This window comes from Sapajus apella, unplaced genomic scaffold (assembly GCF_009761245.1).
Source record: "Sapajus apella isolate SASKATOON/1434 unplaced genomic scaffold, GSC_monkey_1.0 scaffold77, whole genome shotgun sequence".
NCBI lineage: Eukaryota > Metazoa > Chordata > Mammalia > Primates > Cebidae > Sapajus > Sapajus apella.
Window position 1 is genome coordinate 1,220,327 of NW_022437017.1, and position 19,879 is coordinate 1,240,205.

At 51.5% G+C, this 19,879-nt stretch overlaps 1 protein-coding gene and 1 long non-coding RNA gene across 12 annotated transcripts in view; one reads left to right on the forward strand and one right to left on the reverse strand.

Annotated features, from left to right (window-relative positions):
• DNM2 (dynamin 2) overlaps nucleotides 1-19,879 on the reverse strand; it is a 107,564-nt gene that overhangs the window by 51,033 nt on the left and 36,652 nt on the right. For all 11 annotated transcript variants that reach the window (XM_032251771.1, XM_032251765.1, XM_032251767.1 and 8 more), the window contains exons 3-5: nucleotides 6,759-6,908; nucleotides 5,117-5,320; nucleotides 4,026-4,124 (exon numbers count right to left, since the gene is read on the reverse strand). In XM_032251771.1, coding sequence (XP_032107662.1) covers nucleotides 4,026-4,124; nucleotides 5,117-5,320; nucleotides 6,759-6,908 — 453 coding nt within the window. The remainder of the gene's footprint in view (nucleotides 1-4,025; nucleotides 4,125-5,116; nucleotides 5,321-6,758; nucleotides 6,909-19,879) is intronic.
• LOC116532550 overlaps nucleotides 9,513-19,879 on the forward strand; it is a 17,719-nt gene continuing 7,352 nt past the window's right edge. The window contains exons 1-2 of the long non-coding RNA XR_004260900.1: nucleotides 9,513-9,827; nucleotides 16,051-16,054. This is a non-coding gene — a long non-coding RNA (uncharacterized LOC116532550). The remainder of the gene's footprint in view (nucleotides 9,828-16,050; nucleotides 16,055-19,879) is intronic.

Sequence of the window (19,879 nt, forward strand, 5' to 3'; positions counted from 1 at the left end):
GTTGTGAGTGATTAGCACGCCAGGAAAAAGGGTCCAGCAGGAGGGCTTCTGAAGCCTGAGGTCACAAGACAGGAGCAGGCTTACAAGTGAGCTGAGAGCAGAAGTGCCTTCATTTTTGGAAACAGGAAGGAAGGCAGAAAAGGACAGCTGTGGATATCAGTGAGTCAGGAGGAAGGGGAAGAGGCCCATATCACCAAATCCTCAGCCCAGCTAGTGCCCACAGACCTCAAAACCCCTTAGGATCCAAGGTAGAGGCCTAACCATGTCTAAGAGCAGCCAGGTCGGGGTGGCTATAGGAGGGTGTAGGGGTGGGTAGGGTCTGTTTTCCTCTTTGGCACGAGCAAATCCTCCCCAAACCTCAGCCAGCCACAGATTCGCTTCTCAGTCCCGGATCTTCACAGCCAAACAGGTTTTTCAATTTAGTCCCAACAACATACCCCTGGGATCTGGGGTCACCTCACCTAATGTCTCAGCAGTGCTGGGGGATGATGGCAACCAAGGTCGGAACTTTTCCCCACGCCTATCTCAGACATCGAAGTGGGAAACCAGCAGTAAAAGAAATGGTCCAAGTGACTGTGGCCAAGCATGAAAGGAAAGGCCAGGAGGTGTCAGCAGATTACGGTTTGATCTCAGAGGGCAGGAATGGTTTTTAAAAAACACAAAACAGGCCAGGCGCGGTAGCTCACCCTTATCATCCCAGAACTTTGGGAGGCCGAAGCAGGAGGATCACAAGATCAAGAGTTCAAGACCAGCCTGACCAACATGGTAAAACCCCATCTCTACTAAAAATACAAAAATTAGCCAGGCATGGTGGCACATGCCTGTAATCCCAACTACTTGGGAAGCTAAGGCAGGAGAATTGCTTCAATTCCAGCGGGTGGGGATTGCAGTGAGCCGAGATTGAGCCACTGCACTCCAACCTGGGCAACAGAGTGAGACTCCATCTCAAAACAAACACACACACACATACATACAAACACACACACCCCAAGGCCAGGCACGGTGGCTCACGCCTTTAATCCCAGCTCTTTGGGAGGCCGAGGTAGGTGGATCACCTGAGGTCAGGGGTTCGAGGCCAGCTTGGCCAACATGGTGAAACCCCAACTCTACTAAAAACACAAAAATTAGCTGGGTGTGGTGGTGAGCACCTATAATCCCAGCTACTCAGAAGATGGAAGTTGTGGTGAGCTGTGATTGTACCACTGCACTCCAGCCTGGGCAACGAGACCAAAACTCGGTCTCAAAAAAAAAAAAAAAAAAAACACACACAAAACCACCAAGCAAAAATCTAGCCAGGAGCAACTGCACATGCCTGTAATCCCAGATACTTGGGAGGTTGAGCTGGGAGGATCACTTGAGCCTGGGAGTTTAAGGCTACAGTGAACTATGATCACCCTAGTGCACTCCAGCTTAGGTGACAGAGTAAGACATCGTCTCAAAAAAAAAAAAAGAAGGAGAAGAGAAAAACTTTTTTTTGAGACAGAGTCTCAATCTGTCTCCAGGCTGGAGTGCAGTGGCACAATCTCGGCTCACTGCAACCTCCACCTCCTGGGTTCAAGTGATTCTCCTGCCTCAGCCTCTCAAGTAGCTGGGACTACAGGTACTCATTACCACCTTGCCCGGCTAATTTTTCTATTTTTAGGAGAGACAGGGTTTCACCATGTTGGCCAGGATGGTCTCGATCTCTTTTTTTTTTTTTGAGACGGAGTTTCACTCATGTTACCCAGGCTGGAGTGCAATGGCGCGATCTCGGCTCACCGCAACCTCCGCCTCCTGGGTTCAGGCAATTCTCCTGCCTCAGCCTCCTGAGTAGCTGGGATTACAGGCACACACCACCATGCCCAGCTAATTTTTTGTATTTTTAGTAGAGACGGGGTTTCACCATGTTGACCAGGATGGTCTCGATCTCTTGACCTCGTGATCCACCCGCCTCGGCCTCCCAAAGTGCTGGGATTACAGGCTTGAGCCACCGCGCCCGGCCTGGTCTCGATCTCTTAACCTCGTGATCCACCCGTCTCAGCCTCCCAAAGTGCTTGGATTACAGGTGTGAGCCACTGCGCCCAGCCTGAAAAGAGAAGAACTTCTAACAGCAAGAGTGAACCCTAACGTAAACCATGCACGTGGGGTGGTGACGATGGGTCAATATAGACTCATCAGTTCTAACAAATGCGCTGCTCTGCTAAGCATGTTGATAGAGCGGGAGGTTATAGATGTGTAGGGCTACAGGGCTTATGGGAAATCTCTCTATCTCCCTCTCAATTTGGCTATGAACCTAAAACTGCTGCTCTGATAAAATAGTTAAAATATTTTTAAAATAAAATAAAAAATACCTAGTTTACTCCTAACAAAAGGTCTGAACCTAAACTTGAACCTGAACCTGATGAGGCCTCTGTCTCGATCTAATTACCAACTAACAGGGAACAGTCATTGGCCAAATCTCCAATGTGGAATGTGATCTGGTTTCTTCCACAAATGAATGGTACAGAAAAAAACAAAAGGGGCCGGGTGCGGTGGCTCATGCGTGTAATCCCAGCACTTTGAGACGCCAAGGCGGGTGGATCACCTGCGGCTGGGAGTTCAAGACCAGCCTGACCAACATGGTAAAAGCCTGTCTCTACTAAAAATACAAAAATTAGCCAGGCATAGTGATGGGCACCTGTAATCCCAGCTACTTGGGAGCCTGAGGCAGGAAAATTGCTTGAATCTGGGAGGCGGAGGTTTCAGTGAACAGAGACTACGTCACTGAATTGCACTCCAGCCTGGGCAACAGAGTAAGACTCCAACTCAAAAAAAACCCCCCAAAACAAAAAGGGGATGCCAAGGAGAGGTGTAGGTGTTTAGGTGTAAAATGCTACAATGCCTAGGATTTGTAGAATTTTTTTTTTTAGAGGCAGAATCTTGCTCTGTTGCACAGGCTGGAGTGCAGTGGTATGATCACAGCTCAATGCAGCTTCGAACTCCTGGTCTCAAGCAATCTCACCTCAGCCTCCTAACTAGGTGGGTCTACAGGTGTACACCACCGTGCCCGGCTAATTTTTTAATTTTTAGTAGAAATGGGACTTGATATATTGTCCAGGCTAGTCTTGAACTCCTAGCCTCAAGGGATCCTCCTTGAGGATCAGCCTCCCAAAGCACTGGATTACAGGCGTGAGCCACCTCAACCAGCCAATGCCTAAGACTTGTTTTAAAATCTTCATGGAAGAAAATAATAATAGCAGGTGAGGATATTTAGGATAATCACTGTTAGCCAGATATTAGTAGCCAGAAGCTAAGGAAGCCATCCATAGGGCTCTTTGAACATTTTTCTGTACTTTTGGGAATGTTTGAAAATGCTCATAATAGGCCGGTGTGGTGGCTCACGCCTGTAATCCCAGCACTTTGGGAGGCCAAGGAGGGTGTATCACCTGAGGTAAGGAGTTTGAAACCAGCCTGCCCAACATGGTGAAACCCCACCTGTACTAAAAATACAGAAATTAGCCCAGTGAGGTGGCATGTGCTTGTAATCCCAGCAACTCGGAAGGCTAAGGCTGAAGAATCACTTGAATCAGGGAGGCGGAGGTTGCAGTGAGCCAAGATGGTGCCACTGCACTCCAGCCTGGGTAACAAGAGCAAAAACTCTGTCTCAAAAAATAAAAAATTTAAAAAAATAAATGCTTATAATAGAAGGTAATTAAAAAATTAATTAAAGTTATAAACCCCAGGGAGCTGGGAGCCGAGGAAGAGTAACCGGTGGCTGTCTGGGGGAAGTGTGGCTGCAGATGAGTTTAGTTTCCCCTTTCTATATGCTTGTTTTCTAATGTTCCAGAAACCAGCAGGTGTTAACTGTGCACTTGAAAACTGAACGCATACAAATCAGAAGAAAAAGATATATGTTCAAAGGGAAAAGAAAGAAGGAATTACGGTGAAATGGAGAAGCAGTGACTTCCGGGTAGGCAGGGAACAGGTGCCAGAGTTTCAGTAATGATAAGGACATGCCACTAGACCCCACCCATCCTCCTGCCTCGCCAGCACCCCCAAAGCCACACCTCGTCTCAGTGGGAGCAACTTGTTCTCCAAGACATCCCTGGCGTCGGTGCCCTCGTCCATCAGGTCGAGCTTGGTGATGACACCAATGGTCCGCAGGCCTGAAAGAGCCCAGAGGTCAGAGGTCAGAGCCTGCCACCAGGAAACAGCATCAGCTGGCAGCTGCAAGCCACCTGGGGTCCAATCGGCCCTGAAACTTCCAGGTCACATCACCTGGCAAAGCTGTAACGTCACTGGCCTGGACCCCAATTTCCCGTGTGTTAAATGAAGATGGTCACAGCCCTGACCTAGGGCTACCTCTTGCGCTGAATGGCTAAAATTCCACTCTGAAAACGATCCCATCCAATTCCACTTCTCTACAAGTCATTCCAGAGTTAAGGATGTCCTCCTAGCAAAGCCTCACATCTACAGATCCACCGCTCCTCCATGGGGGCTGAGGACTGGGGCTCTGTGCTAACCATGTGTGTTATATGCGTGGCATGTGCATGAGACACTGGAGACAGATGGAGGCCAGAGCAAAGATCTCTGGTGGGTGCCAACTTGGGAATCGTGGGAGCCACAGCTGTGCCCTCCCTGGGAGCCCTTCCTGCTCACATTCTGCAGTGAGGGTTGAGTAGATGGATATGGATAGAGGGACCCAGGGGCGTCAACTCGAATGGAAATAGATGATCTCACCATGCAGAAGACCAGAAACAACCCAAATGTTCAAAAGTCCTCACATCAGCAATCTGGGTTAGGACTGAAATACCCGTTCTGACTAAGAGGGGACCATGCCTCAAGGAGTACAGTAACACGTAGATGGGACCTGAGGAGTGCTGGGCTCTTCCTTCAGCCCTAGACCAGCTTCCCGCCCTGGCAACACAGGCACTGCCATGTCCAAGGAGAAGGGGTGTCCAGCTGCCACACAGTGACTTCCCAGAGATGCCCCCCAGCACTGCTGGTTCTTGGAGAAAGTGCTATGTTCCAGGAGGTCTTTTCCTAAAGCAGCCATGTATCAAAGAGAACGCCAGTGACTTGGAACCAAGGATGCTGGGCACGTCCCATGCTCACAAGCGCCTCGAAGAGAAGGCTGCTGCCCTGGGCTCAGGGTTACCTTGGGGATCGACCTCCTTGGCCAGCTTGAGGGCGTCTGAATTAGCCAGGTCCATGTTCGCAGGCGTGACGGCCAGGATGAGGCTGCTCTCCCGGCTGATGAACTGCAGGATCATGTCCTTGATCTGGTACTCAATGTCTGGAGGCTGGTCTCCCACAGGTACCTTGGTGATACCCGGGAGGTCGATGAGGGTCAAGTTCAACACTGAGAGGGAAACCAGTGGGAAACGCAGTCAGAGTTAGGAGAGGGGAGACACACACAGGCCTGGAGCCACCCAGCTGAGTACCAACGTTCCTGGGTGGGGCTTAGACCTGAGGATGTCACCTGACATGTCACCTGAACCACACCTCTGATTTAGTAACTCCCCTTCTAGGATTCCATCCTACAGACACCTCTACCTACTCCATTTCAATGACACAGTTCTAAATGATCACAGTTCAGACTGGAATAGATCTAAATGACTAAGTAAATTTCAGCCTATCCATTCAGCTAATACCAAAGAAACATTACAGACAGATGAGGCTGGGCACGGTGGCTCTCATCTGTAATCCCAGCACTTTGGGAGGCCGAGGCAGGCAGATCACGAGGTCAAGGGATCAAGACCATCCTGGCCAACATGGTGAAACCCCATCTCTACTAAAAATACAAAAATTAGCTGGGCATAGTCCCAGCTACTCATGAGGCTGAGGCAGGAGAAATCACTTGAACCCAGGAGGTGGAGGCTGCAGTGAGCTGAGATCACGCCACTGCACTCCAGCCTAGTGACAAAGTAAGACTCTGTCTCAAAAAAAAAAGAAAAAGTACCTGGGTGGGCTGGGCATGGTAGGTCACGCCTATAATCCTAGCACTTTGGGAGTCCGAGGAGGACTGAATGCCTGAGCTCAGGAGTTCGAGACCAGCCTGGGCAATGTGGCGAAATGCCATCTCTACTAAAAATACAACAACAACAAAAATTAGCCAGGTGGGGTGTTGCACACCTGTAATCCCAGCTACTTGGGAGGCTAAGGCAGAAGAATTGCTTGAACCCAGGAAGCGCAGGTTGCAGTGGGCAGAGATCATCCACTACACCCCAGCATGGGTAACAAAGCGAGACACTGTCTCAAAAATAAATAAATAAATAATAAATTAGCTGGGTGTACTGGTGCACACCTGTGATCCCCGCTACTTGGGAGGCTGAAGCACAAGAACTGCTTGAACCCAGTAGGTAGGGGTTGCAGTGAGTAGAAATCACGCCACTGCACCCCAGCCTGGGCAACAGAGGGAGACAAGACTGTCTCAAAAAAAGAGAATCAAGATATTTTACAGAAGTCTGGTTCTGGCCTCTCTTGATGCACCAGCAGATCTGGCTGCCTTAAGCCAAGTAGTGGCTACCCTTGGTAAAAGGGGCAAACGGCTGCAATCCCCCACGACTCCAAATATCTTCCTGGCATGCTCTGTCTTTCTTTGAGCTGAGACAGAGGTCTGGGTACTACATACTTAGCACAAGTGGGAAGATACAGAGCCCGGGGCTATGTGCATGTGAATATCAACTGTTTGTGAATGGGCACATGTTAATCATGAGTGGAAGCACACAGTCTCACCATAGCATTGTCCACGAATGACCAGAAACAGTCAGTGATGCGTCCCCACCCGTGCTGCCTACCGTGTGGCGAGTAGACCCGAAGGTTGATGGGCACTGGGGAGATGCCTTTGTTGGTCCCCGTGACCCTGTCTGTCTCTGCTTCAATCTCCTGTCGGACTTCATCAAAGTCTGTAAACTTTTTGGATTTGCAGTGCAAAAACTCGGCATATTCTGGAAAGGGAAGAGAGACACTGAAAATGAGAAAGCGCTGCTGTGGGCAGGGCACACACAGACTTCGGGGAGAAATGCTTTGTTGAGTGAAAGTAATGACCCAGTCATCGTCACTCTAGGAATGGGGAAGTGACAGATTCTTTCTTATCAAGTGTTCTGCAGGGGGGTAGGGGGGTTTCCTATAGACTGAATAGACTGAGCCCTTTCTAGACCCTGAAGAGTACATTCCCCTGTGGCACCCTGCAAACTATTAACATATGTCATGACATATTATGAATTTAAAAAAAAATCAACAGGTAGACATGACCAATGACCAATGTTTCTTTGTTTGTTTTGTTTTGTTTTTTATAGGCAGGACCTCACTGTGTCACCCAGGCTGCTGTGCAGTGGTGTGATCATAGATCACTGCAGCCTTGAACTCCTGGGCTCAAGTAATCCCCCGCCTCAGCCTCCTAAAGCACTGGGATTACAGGCATGTGCCACCATGCCCAGCTGTTTGTTGATTTTTTTTTTTTTTTTGAGACGGAGTCTCACTCTGTTGCCCAGGCCGGAGGGCACTGGCACAATCTTGGCTCACTATGACCTACATCCTGGGTTCAAGCAATTTTCCCATCTCAGCCTCCCACGTAGCTGGGATTATAGGCACCTGCCATCAAGCCTGGCTAATTTTTGTGTTTTTGTAGAGGCAGGGTTTCACCAGGTTGGCCAAGCTGGTCTTAAACTCCTGAGCTCAGGTGATCCACCCGCCTCAGCTTCCCAAAGTGCTGGGATTACAGGCATGAGCCACCACATCTGGCCTATTTGTTGACTGACTGATGAACAGAAGAGAAAGTATCGGGATGCATCACCCAGAGAGAAGGTGAGTCCATTTGATTAAGGTGATGCCGCAGAACCTCCCTTGCTGTGAGTCCTAATCAAGGGAGTCTGATGCCCACGTCCTTATGGGATCGTGGGGCCACCAGCACATTCCAGCTCCACAAAATCCCCAGGGATATTTCCCACAGCATTCACTTCTCCTTCTTCCCCAAGGAGCCTGCAAAGTATAGGGAAGGGTTGTATTGCGTTTTTCCTTCTCCCCCTGGCTATTCAAGGGGGTTCCCTACCTAGGCACAAATCCCTCAGGAGAAATGCTTTCTGGGCATGACCCTGAGTATATGTAAGACCTGGGGGTGTCTGAAGCCACAGCAAGACTGAGATGAAGGGAAACAAGCTAAGTAACTGTCAAGCAGTGTGGGTCCCTCCAGGAAACCAGAGAAATCCAGTCCTGAATCACAGATTCAGGACAAAGCAATTATAAAGCACGTTCATCATAGAAGGTGGCTGCCAAGCACACAGGTATCCGCTGTACAAAGCCTTGACGTTTCTAGACATTTGAATTTTCACAGTAAAATGTTGGGGAGGACAGATCCCCAAAGCTCAGAGATCACAGCTACTGTAGTGATGCTAAAAATAAGGGAGAAATGCCTGGGCATGGTGGCTCACGCCTGTTATCCAGCACTTTGGGAGGCCGAGGGTGGATCACTTGAGCCCAGGAGTTCAAGACCAGCCTGGGTGACACAGCGATACCCCACCTCTAAAATTTAAAACATTAGCTAGGCATGTTGACACGCACCTGTAGTTCCAGTTACTTGGGAGGCTGATACGGTTTGGCTCTGTGTCCCCACCCAAATCTTATCTTGTAGCTCCCATGATTCCCACATGTTGTGGGAAGGACCCAATGGGAGATAACTGAATCATGGGGGCAGGTCTTTCCCTGTGCTGTTCTTGTGATATCGAGTAAGTCACAAGAGACATGATGGTTTTAAAAATGTGTTTCTGGCTGGGCATTATGGCTCACACCTGTAATCCCAGCACTTTGGGAGGCTGAGGCAGGCAGATCACTTGAGGTCAGGAGTTCAAGATCAGCCTGACCAACATGGTGAAACCTCATCTCTACTAAAAACACAAAAATTAGCCAGGTGTGGTGGTGCACACCTATAATCCCAGCTACTCAAGAGTTTGAGGCAGGAGAATGGCTTGAACCCAGGAGGCGGAGGCTGCAATGAGCTGAGATTTGCCACTGCATTCCAGCCTGGGCAATAAGAGTGAGACTTCATCTCAAAAAAAAGAAAAGCATGGGAGTTTCCCTGTAGAAGCTCTCTCACTCTCTTTGCCTGCTGCCATCCATGTAAGACGTGTCTTGCTTCTCCTTGCCTTCCGCCATGATTGTGAGGCTTCCCCAGCCCAGCTGCGTAGAACAATTAAGTCCATTAAATGTCTTTCTTTTGTAAATTGCCCAGTCTCAAGTACGTCTTCATCAGTAGCGTGAAAATGGACTAACAACAGAGGTTGAAGTGGGAGGATCACTTGAGCCCAGGAGTTGGAAGTTGCAGTGAGCTATGATCTATGATCACACCACTGCACTCCAAGCTGGGTGACAGAGCAAGACACCATCTCAAAAAGAAAAAGAAAAAAAGAAACGGGTAATAAGTCATACTGGCAAGTAAGTCAGAGACCTGACCCACCACAGAGATGCATTAAAAATGTGCACTGCCTCCAGCCTGGGTAACAAGAGCGAAACTCCGTCTCAAAAAAAAAAAAAAAAAAAAAAAAAATGTGCACTGCCTTGTCGTTTCTAAGAGTAAAAAACCGAAAATAGCCTCAATGTCCACCAGGAGGAGACCTGGTGACGTGAATAACACAGCCATGCCACAAACTGCCTCAAGCAAAGGCAAAGAGAGAGATGAACCCCTGGCCAAGTGTAGAATCAAGGCAGAAAGAAGAGTGTGAGGAGGTTCACCATCCCATCATAGCGACCAAAGAAGCTATGGCACCCTGGCCAGGCCCTGCGTGTGATCTGGTTGCACCTCACAAGTCCCTTGACAGATAGGCATCTCTAAGATCCCCATTTCAAAGATGAGGAAACTGAGGCCCAGAGGGGTTAAAGGCCTTAGCCCAAGTTCTGCGTTGGAGCTGGGACTGGGAACTCATAAATTCTTGCTCCAGGTAGTGGCTCCCAAGCCAGATGGCCTTTGTGAGGCCACCGGAAGGATCGTCGCCTCTCTGAACTTCTCTGCAGGGTCAGGGACAGACTCAGTGGGCTCTGATGACCGAGGACCGTGGCCAGAACAGGCACTGGCCACCCAGATCAGGGGCAATTAGGACATCTGATGGAGGATTCAGGATCCCTACTCCCCCACCCTGAGCCCTGCTATCAGCTGACCCAGTTCCCAAGGACAGTCACATTCCAGCCTTCTGAAGGGACAAGAGGAAACACTGGGCTGCTCTTCCTGTAGCAGCCACTAAAAATGGAACAGCTCCCAACCCCCACAGCAAATATCAGTTCTCTTCCAGCTCCAGGACCCCAGCTCAGCCCTGAAAGAGACCATCTCCCCTCAAAGAGTACAGGGGGACAAGGCACGGAAGACGGGCTGAGGGGAAGGACACAGGCCCTCTCTCCAATAGGCCTCTGCCCCGCCAAGTGTGGTGTCTGCAAGGCCCAGCCCCACCTCCTCCTACTCCCAGGCTTGCCTGGCTGCCGCCTCTCCCAGGCAGGCTTCCCAGAGTGGGGCATCTTGGTCCCCTTCCCCATCAGAGCCAGCTTACTTTGGACTGTAATGACGGGGCCAGGACCTGTGGCTGCAGCACCCCAGAGCCCAGCTGTGTGCAGTAATGAGCTCAGTCCGCCCAGGCCTCAGTCTGCTGATCTATAAAAAGGGCATTATAACACGCTTTGTAAGGACTCAAGAGTCAACACCTGCACAAGAAGAGCAGAGCCAGCACAGCTACCATCTGAGCAGCTGCTGGGCAGAAGGCCCCAAGGAGTGATGTGGCAAAGAGAGCACCGGGGCAGTGGGCCGTCGTTCCCCGGCATGCACAAGTGGGAGCCCAGAGAGGGCAAGCGGCTCTCTCAAGTCACATAGCATCCCCACCTCCTGCAGCTCTCTCTCCCCACAGCAACTACTTAACCCAGCCCCCTTCTCCCCTGCTTTTGTTTCCCTATAACACTTACTACCATCTGACAAAGTCTAATATAGAGGTTTGCCTTGAATGTCCATGCCACCAGGGCAGGGATGCCCATCTGCCTTGGTCGCTGCTGTGTCTCAGGGGCACATTCATGCATGTTAGGTGGGAAAATGGAGGCTCTGCCTGCCCAGCTGCCATAGGCTTTGGGGGCATTTACAACTCCCCACTCCCAACAAGCTGAATCTAGGTGTCTGAGCTGCAAAGATTCCACTGGAATCTCAGGCCATCCCCCAAGGCAGGGACCAGGAAATGGCCCGGGAAAGACCACCTACTTGACCCAAGTCTGCATGGTCAGGGGCAGCCACTAGGAGGGGCTGGAACCCGGTGGCCGGACCCACACACTGGGCTTAGGAGCACAGCACCTTCCCCAGTTGTCACATGCAGGCTGGGAACTGACAGGGGATCAGAGAAGGCAGGGGCCTGTTCTTTGTGATCTCCCCTCCTAGATCCTTCTGCTGTCAGCCAACCCCTCCATGTGGGTGAAGGAAGTGGAGAGCAGGCGCCAGAAAACCGTGGTTTCTTCCCTAGTGGGTCAATGAGCAACAGAACCACACCTGAGAAAAAGGCCCAGCCACTGACCAGGTCTGCCCAGCTGCTTGCCTTTCTTCACAGGGTTCCTTGGCATGCTGGATGCCAGGTCAATAGAGGTTTGTTTTTTTTTTTTTCTTTTTGAGACTGAGTCACTCTGTCCCCTAGGCTGGAGGGCAGTGGCACAATCTCGGCTAACTGCAACCTCTGCCTCCCAGGTTCAAGCTATTCTCATACCTCAGCCTCCCCAGTAGCTGGAATTACATGCACATGCCACCATGCTCAGCTAATTTTTGTATTTTTAGTAGAGACAAGGTTTCACCACGTTGGCCAAGTAGGTCTCGAACTCCTGACCTCAGGTGATCCACCGACCTCGGCCTCCCAAAGTGCTGGGATTACAGGCGTGAGCCACCATGCCCTGCCCAACAGAGGTTTAAAAGCTTCCACCAGGCCAGGCACAGTGGCTCACACCTGAAACTCCAGCACTTTCAGAGGCTGAGCTGGGAGAATCATTGGAGGCCAGCCTAGGCAACATCACAAGATCCTATCTACAAAAAAATTTAAAAGTTAGGGTGGGCACAGTGGCTCATGCCTGTAATACCAGCAACTGGAAGGTCAAGGCAGGTGGATCACCTGAGGTTGGGAATTCAAGACCAGCCTGACCAAGATGGAGAAACCCCATCTCTACTAAAAATACAAAAAATTAGCCGAGCATGGTGGTACATGCCTGTAGTCCCAGCTACACGGGTGGCTGAGGCAGGAGAATCACTTGATCCGGAAGGTTGAGGCTGCAGTGAGCTGTGATCATGCCACTGCATACCAGCCTGAGTGACAGGGGGAGATCCTGTCTCAAAACAATGACAAAAAAAGAAAGAGAGCAGAGGGCCTAGCCTGGGGCCCTGGAGCGCTGCATGTGCTCAAGTGCTAGAGATGAAATAATTTTTTTTTTTAAACAATCCACTGACCCAAAAAATCAGTCAGAGGCCTTAACACTGAGCTCCGTGTCAACATGTCTCCAGCAGCCGAGGCCAAGCCACCAAGCCACTGAGCCACCCCTGGCTCTGCCTGTCCTGGTCCCTGCCATCAAGCTGTACCACACAGCCACCCTCCGCAGACACGGCATTTCCAGATACCAAAGCCTGTTCCTCCAGTTCCTGGGCAAACAGCAAAGCGTTCTGATAGGTCCACACATACCCCCACCTTCGCCAGGCGCCCTGAGCCAGGAGGGCTCCCTGGGAGGAGGGTCAGCCCGGGCCCCCTCTGAGAGACTTGCAGCTGGTATGTGATCAGGCCCTGGGGACTCCGAGGGACCCAGCCTGGTGCACAGCAGGAATAAAGGAATAAACCAGGTGGTCGTCCAGCAATCACACTGCCAAGGCCAGAGAGTTAGCTGTCCTCACCCACTGCAGGGCCTCCTAACTGTGGGCCGAGTGGCTGCACTTGGGGGTTTTTCCAGAGAGAGGTTCTGCCTCCCTCTGAGCCTGTGTCCTGCTACTGAATCTGGAGCTCTGAGAGAGCAGGGACTTGGTGTGAATCACGGTTCCCTCTAGCATCTCAGATACAGTAGCTGCTTAATTAAAATCCATTAAACAAAGTATATGTGCTCTAACCCAGGAGGACATCACCCCCCAGGAACCCTCACTGGGGCCCCAGTCAATCCCCCACCTCAGACTTGAGAGGTGTCCCCAGAAGGGAGCTACAGGTGCAAGCTGCCACCTTCTCAGGGTCAGGGGGCCTAGAACAAGAAGCAGCAGCCCCTTGCCAGAGGCCACAGTCACCTATCTCTATAAAAAAATTTAAAAGTTAGGCTGGGTGTGGTGGCTCATGCCTGTAATCCCAGCAATTTGGGAGGCCGAGGTGGGCAGATCACCTGAGGTTGGGATTTCAAGACCAGCCTGACCAACATGGAGAAACACCATCTCTATGGTGGCGTATGTCTGTAATCCCAGCTACTCAGGAGGCTGAAGCAGGAGAATCGCTTGAACCCTCAAGGTGAAGGTAGTGGTGAGCCGAGATCGTGCCACTGCACTCTAGCCTGGGCAACAGAGCGAGGCTCCTAGTGATCCTGGAGGTCTTTGGAGCCTCTGGTTACAAAGGAGCTTGTGGAAGCCCAGAGTGACTGAAGGCTGTTGGTCAGAAGATGGGCCTCCCAATCTTCAAAGCACACCAGTCATGTGCCTGCTCGCATTGGTAAAGAATTTTGAAATGCCCAGGTCCTGCTGGGAAGACCTGCCTTCAGCCAGACAGGCAAGACAGCAGGGTTTGGGGAGGTGATGAGAGGGAGAGAGGGAGGAGAGTTTTCAGGCTACCTCAGGGCTTCACAGCCTAGCCATGACCAGCTCCGGGTTCTTACCGTTCTCTAAGCACCTGTTTCCCCAAAATACAATGACACAGAACCCAGTGCCGAGGGTCCCATAAGACTGTGATCAAGCAGGGCACGGTGGCTCATGCCTGTAATCCCAGCACTTCAGGAGGCTGAGGCGGGTGGATCACCTGAGGTTGGGAGTTGGAGACCAGCCTGACCAACATGGAGGAAACCCATCTCTACTAAAAATACAAAATTAGCTGGGTGTTGTGGTGAGCTCCTGTAATCCCAGCTACTTGGGAGGCTGAGGTAGGAGAATTGCTTGAACCTGGGAGGTGGGGGTTGCAGTGAGCCGAGACTGTGCCACTGCACTCCAGCCTGAGCAACAAGAGTGAAACTCTGTCTCAAAAAAAAGGCTGTGATCAAATCCCACTGGGAGCACACAGGCGGCTCAGCTGCTAGTCTCAGGGAATCTTAAGGGGCCGGGCTAGGGTCCCAGTGCTTTGCACACTGGGGCTGGCCCTGGATCTTCTCATCATCCCCCTAGCAAAGAACACAATGACCAGGCTGTCCCTGAAGGCAGGGAGAGATCTGCCTTTCTCAAACCTGGTGTAGGCAGGCATGACTGGGAGGAACAACTTGGGGCTCAGCCACCGTCAGGAGACCCGGGCTACCACGCCAGCAGGCAGGATCCACTCATGCAAGACTTTTCTGAGGCTTCAGTGGGCACAGCACACAGCACTTCCCATGCCCATTTAGCCCTTGAGCTCTCTGATCCGGGACAACAGGCAAGCATCTCCCGGTCCAGGACACATTGCCACAGGAAAGGTGACAGCCTGGGCTGGCATCCCAGCCAGCCTGCAGCCTGACGCATGCCAGCTTGGTTTGCTCTTCAGACACAAGGCTGCAGATGGAATGGCAGAGTGATGGGCAGGGCTCACTAGGGGAAGGAACTTGGTAAAGTAACCCTGTCACTTCCCGCCCACTAGGCAAGAAGGGGTACAGGTGGGCAGGACACAGTGGATCACACTGGTCATCACAGCACTTTGGGAGGCTGAGGTGGGGGGATGAGGTCAGGAGTTCGAGATCAGCCTGACCAAAAACGGAGAAACCCCGCCTCTACTAAAAATACAAAATTAGCCAGGCGTGGTGGCGCATGCCTGTAATCCCAGCTACTCGGGAGACTGAGGCAGGAGAATTGCTTGAATCTGGGACATGGAGGTTGTGGTGACCTGAAATCAGGCCATTGCACTCCAGCCTGAGCAACAAGAGCAAAACTGTGTCTCAAAAAATAAAAAAATAGAAAAGGAGCACTGCACCAACTTTTTAAGCTCCCTCACTTGGCCCGTGCCTGCAGAGCACCTGCTCAGCACCAGGTCCTGTGCTCGACAGAGCCGACTGCTGTGCCTGCCCTCCTGGTGCTGGTGCAGAGAAAGATCTGAAGACAGGAGTTTGAGACCAGCCTGACCAACACAGTGAAACCCTCTCTCTACTGAAAATACAAAATTAGCCAGGTGTGATGGCGCATGTCTGTAATCCCAGCTACTCAGGAGGCTGAGGCAGTAGAATCGCTTGAACCCAGGAAGGCGGAGGTTGCAGTGAGCCGAGATCACGCCACTACACTCCAGAGTGGACAACGAAAGTGAAATTTCGTCTCAAAAAGAAAAAAGGAAAAGAAAAAACAACAGCATAACTTGTGCTCCTGGGTACAAAGGTGGCAAGTGACTGAGTAGGGGTGAGCAGCAGAGACAGCGGCACCTGGCGGAACGTGCATTCTGGGTAGACAGCACAGTGAGCACAGAGGCCCGGCAGTGGGAACCAGCAAGCTGGGCCTGAGAATCAGGAGGGAGATGGATCTTAGCAGAAGATGGGGACCAGAAGGAGGTGAGGTTCCCAGAGACTGGCAAGGGCCACAAGGCCTAGAGCCAGGTCCTGACATCTCTCCCCTGGTTCCCGTGAGCAGACCAAAGTCCAGTTCAAGGCCAAGAGCAGTGGGGAAGGGTGGCTCACAGGGCCTTGCCATGCACATTCCACACAGGAACAGTCCCAGGCACCCAGAGTTTATGGGGTGCTTCCCAATGAGGGCAGGGTTCACCCGTGGGCCACCAAACTTCCTGGTGGCTGTGGTCTTAGGTAATATTTAAACTTCTATGGCTAGAAGTCATGATTCACTGGGAATGGTCAGAATGAGGGCAACCTGGGCCACACCGGGCATCACCGAAACCAGAAGGGGATGAAAGCCAAGCTGCAGGGGCCTTGTCTGTGGACATCAGACCCCACAGGTGACAGCCACACCATAGCCAGTGGGGTGCCACGGCCACGATGGCAGCACCACCATCACCCTCATGTTACAGATGAAGCCACCAAGGCACAGAGAGGGAAGTCACTTTAACAAGTCCCGGGCCAGTAAAGGGTGGCAGCCTTGCTCTCAGTATGGTCATGGAGAGTCAGCTTCTAATCCCTAGGAACCATGTGGTCCAGGTAATCCCCAACAAGGCCCCACAGGCCCCAGCAATCACCTGGAAATGAAATGTGTTCATTTTCCTCTCCTGTTAGTAGGGCATCCTATATCCCACCCACCTCCTCCAGCCGGGTGCCTATGCTGCTTAATACTTGGCCTGGAGGACACTCTAGACTGCCCGTCATCTGCCAGCACCACCTCTTGCCTGGCACCATGCCAGCCTCCCCCAATTGCATTCTGCTCCCTCCCTGTCCCTCCTGAACATAGCAGCCAGTGGTCTCCTACCATCAGCTCCCGATGCCTGAATCCTCAAAACGCCTGCCAGTCCCAGTCCTTCCTGCCTCCTGGCCCCTCCCCAGCCTCAAGCCACCCCTCACTGCTTTGCTAATGCTGTTTCCCTACCTATAATGTTCTCTCTGGGCCCCCAACCCAAAAGTGAATCCAACAGACACTCACAGGCTGAGGCTCGGGGGCTGAGACCATGTCAGGTGCTCACACTGCCTCCCTGGCGATCATCTGAGGCCCAGCACAGAGTGGGCACCTACTTGGAGCAATACAAGACTGGAGCCTCGCCATGCACAGTGGCTTATCCCTGTCATCCCAGCATTTTAGGGGGCCAAGATGAGAGAATCGCTTGAGTTTGAGACCAGCCTGGTCAACATAGCAAGACCTCATCTCAATTTCAAAATCTGCTGGGCGCAGTGGCTCATGCCTCTAATCCCAGTCCTTTGGGAGGCCAAAGTGGGGGGATCACTTGAGGCCAGGAGTTTGAGACCAGCCTGGCCAACATGGTGAAACCCCCATCTCTACTAAAAATACAAAAATTAGCCAGGCTGGATGGTGTGCGCCTATAGTCCCAGCTATTTGGGAGGCTGAGGCAGAAGAATTGCTTGAACCTGGGAGACAGAGCTTGCAGGGAGCCGAGATCGTGCCACTGTACTCCAGCCTGGGTAACAGAGCAGGACCCTGCCTCAAAAAAACAAAACAAAAAAATAAAACAAAAAAAGAGACTGAAACTGCCATGATCAGGCGGGGATGGGGGTGCAAGCTAGGAGGCAGGAAAGGGCCCCACCCATGTGGGACACCCCTGGAACTCCCTTTTCCTGCATCCCTCAACCAGCCCAACAGGATGCAACTATGTCTCCATTGCTACCACAGCTGCCACACCCATTCCCCCAGCCCCCCCAGCACCTACTCCTGCCTCCTCCAGGGCACCGCCCCAGCACTGGCCCCAGCAAGTGGCCCTGTAGTCCCTTTTCTTCCGACAGCCACAGGGATCTGGTCAAGCCACACCTCGGCCTAAGGCTACATTCTCCAAGAATAGGCTCAAGGGTGGGCTTTAAAGACAATGCTCCCATGTCCCCTAAGGCAAGTGGTCAGGAAGCCTCAGCTTCCTCCTCTGTAAAGTGGGGACAGATGTCAGGAAGCCATCATCTGTTCATCCAGGTCAGGCACCAGTCAGGTCTGCCCTCCATGCTCCCGCATGGCCAAGGCTCTTTGCTTCTTCTCTCCCCTCCTCCCCAACATGTATTAAATAACGTGTTCTTCAAGGCTAACAACAAGGTGATGTTATTATCTTCACTGCCCAGACAGGAAACACAGCAGGGGTCCCTCCCTAGGAGCCGGGATTGGAACCTGGGCAGTCTCTGCTCCAAGCCTCCATCCAGCAGGTCAGGCTCTCCCAGTGGTGTGGCCAGGGACTAGCAGCATCACCAGGGACTCATTAAAAATGCAGTTTGTGGCAGGGCACAGTGACTCACGCCTGTAATCCCAGCACTTTGGGAGGCCGAGGTGAGCGGATCACTTGAGCTCAAGAGTTCGAGACCAGCCTAGCCAACATGGTGAAACCCCGTCTCAATTAAAAACAAAAAAAAATTAGCCAGGTGTGGTGGCTCATGCCTGTGGTCCCAGCTGCTCAAGAAGCTGAGGCATGAGACATGCTTGAACCTGGAAGGCAGAGGTTGCAGTGGGCCAAGATCACGCCACTGCATTCCAGCCTGGGTGACAGAGACCCCATCAAAAAAAAAAAAAAAAAAAAAAAATGCAGTTTGCACATCTGTCAGCACTTTGGTAGGCTGACGTGGGCAGATCACAAAGTCAAGAGATGGAGACCATCCTGGCCAGCATGGTAAAACACAGTCTATACTAAAAATACAAAAATTAGTCAGGCATGGTGGCACACACCTGTAGTTCCAGCTACTTGGGAGGCTAAGGCAGGAGAATCACTTGAACCCGGGAGGCAGAGGTTTCAGTGAGCCGAGATCGCACCACTGCACTCCAGACTGGTGACAGAGTGAGACTCCATCTCATAATAAATAAATACAATAAAAAATAAAAAGCAATGGTCAAGGGCTAGCACGATGGTTCATGCCTACAATCCTAGCACTGTGGGAAACTGAGGCAGGAGGACTGCTTCAGGCCAGCAGTTCAAGACCTACCTGGGTAACATAGTGAGATCCCGTCTCTACAAAAAAAAATCAGCTGGGTGTGATGTTGTGTGCACCTGTAGGATTAGCTACCAAAGAAGCAGAGGTGGGAAGATTGCTTGAGCCCAGGAGGTCTAGGCTGCAGTGAGCTGCGACTGCACCACTGCATGGCCTGCGGAACAGAGTGAGACCCTGTCTCTTAAAAAAAAAAAAAAAAAACACCAGGCGTGGTGGCTCACAGCTGTAATCCCAGCACTTTGGGAGGCTAAGGTGGGTGGATCACGAGGTCAAGAGATCAAGACCATCCTGGCCAACATGGTGAAACCCCGTCTCTACTAAATATACAAAAAATTAGCTGGGCGTGGTGGCGTGCACCTGTAGTCCCAGCTACTCAGGAGGCTGAGGCAGGAGAATTGCTTGAACCCGGGAGGCAGAGGTTGCAGTGAGCCGAGATCACGCCACTGCACTCCAGCCTGGCGCCTGGCGATGAAGCAAGACTCTGTCTCAAAAAAAAAAAAAAAAAAAAGGAGCCTGCTTTAATGAAAAGAGAAGAAGACAAAACAAAAGAGTATAGCATAGCATTGAGCAGAGCAACTGCAAAACCAGCCATGATATCTGGGGACAACTGGTGACATGCTGAGTAGGGACTAGGACGTGGATGACCTGCAGGAATGGCTCCTTCTCTGAGGCATGGTGCTGAGACTCTGTAGACAGGTGTCTTTACTGCATGGGGAGGTGTACTAGGGTGCGAAGATGTCACAATGTCTGCTACTGATTTTGAAAGGGTTCAGCAACATTGGATTACTATGTCATATTGAAAGCACACATGGGGCCAGGTGCAGTGGCTCATGTGTGTAATCCCAGCACTTTGGGAGGCTGAGGTGGGATGATCATTTTGAGGTCAGGAGTTCAATACCAGTCTGGCCAACAAGGTGAAGCCCTGTCTCCATTAAAAATACAAAAAATTAGGCTGGGTGCGGTGGCTCACGCCTATAATCCCAGCACCTTGGGAGGCCGATGCGGGTGGATCACGAGGTCAAGAAATCGAGACCATCCTGGTCAACATGGTGAAACCCTGTCTCTACTAAAAATACAAAAATTAGCTGGGCATGGTGGTGCTCGCCTGTAGTCCCAGCTACTTGGGAGGCTGAGGCAGCAGAATTGCTTGAACCCAGGAGGCGGAGGTTTCGGTGAGCTGAGATTGTGCCATTGCACTCCAGCCTGGGTAACAAGAGCGAAACTCCAT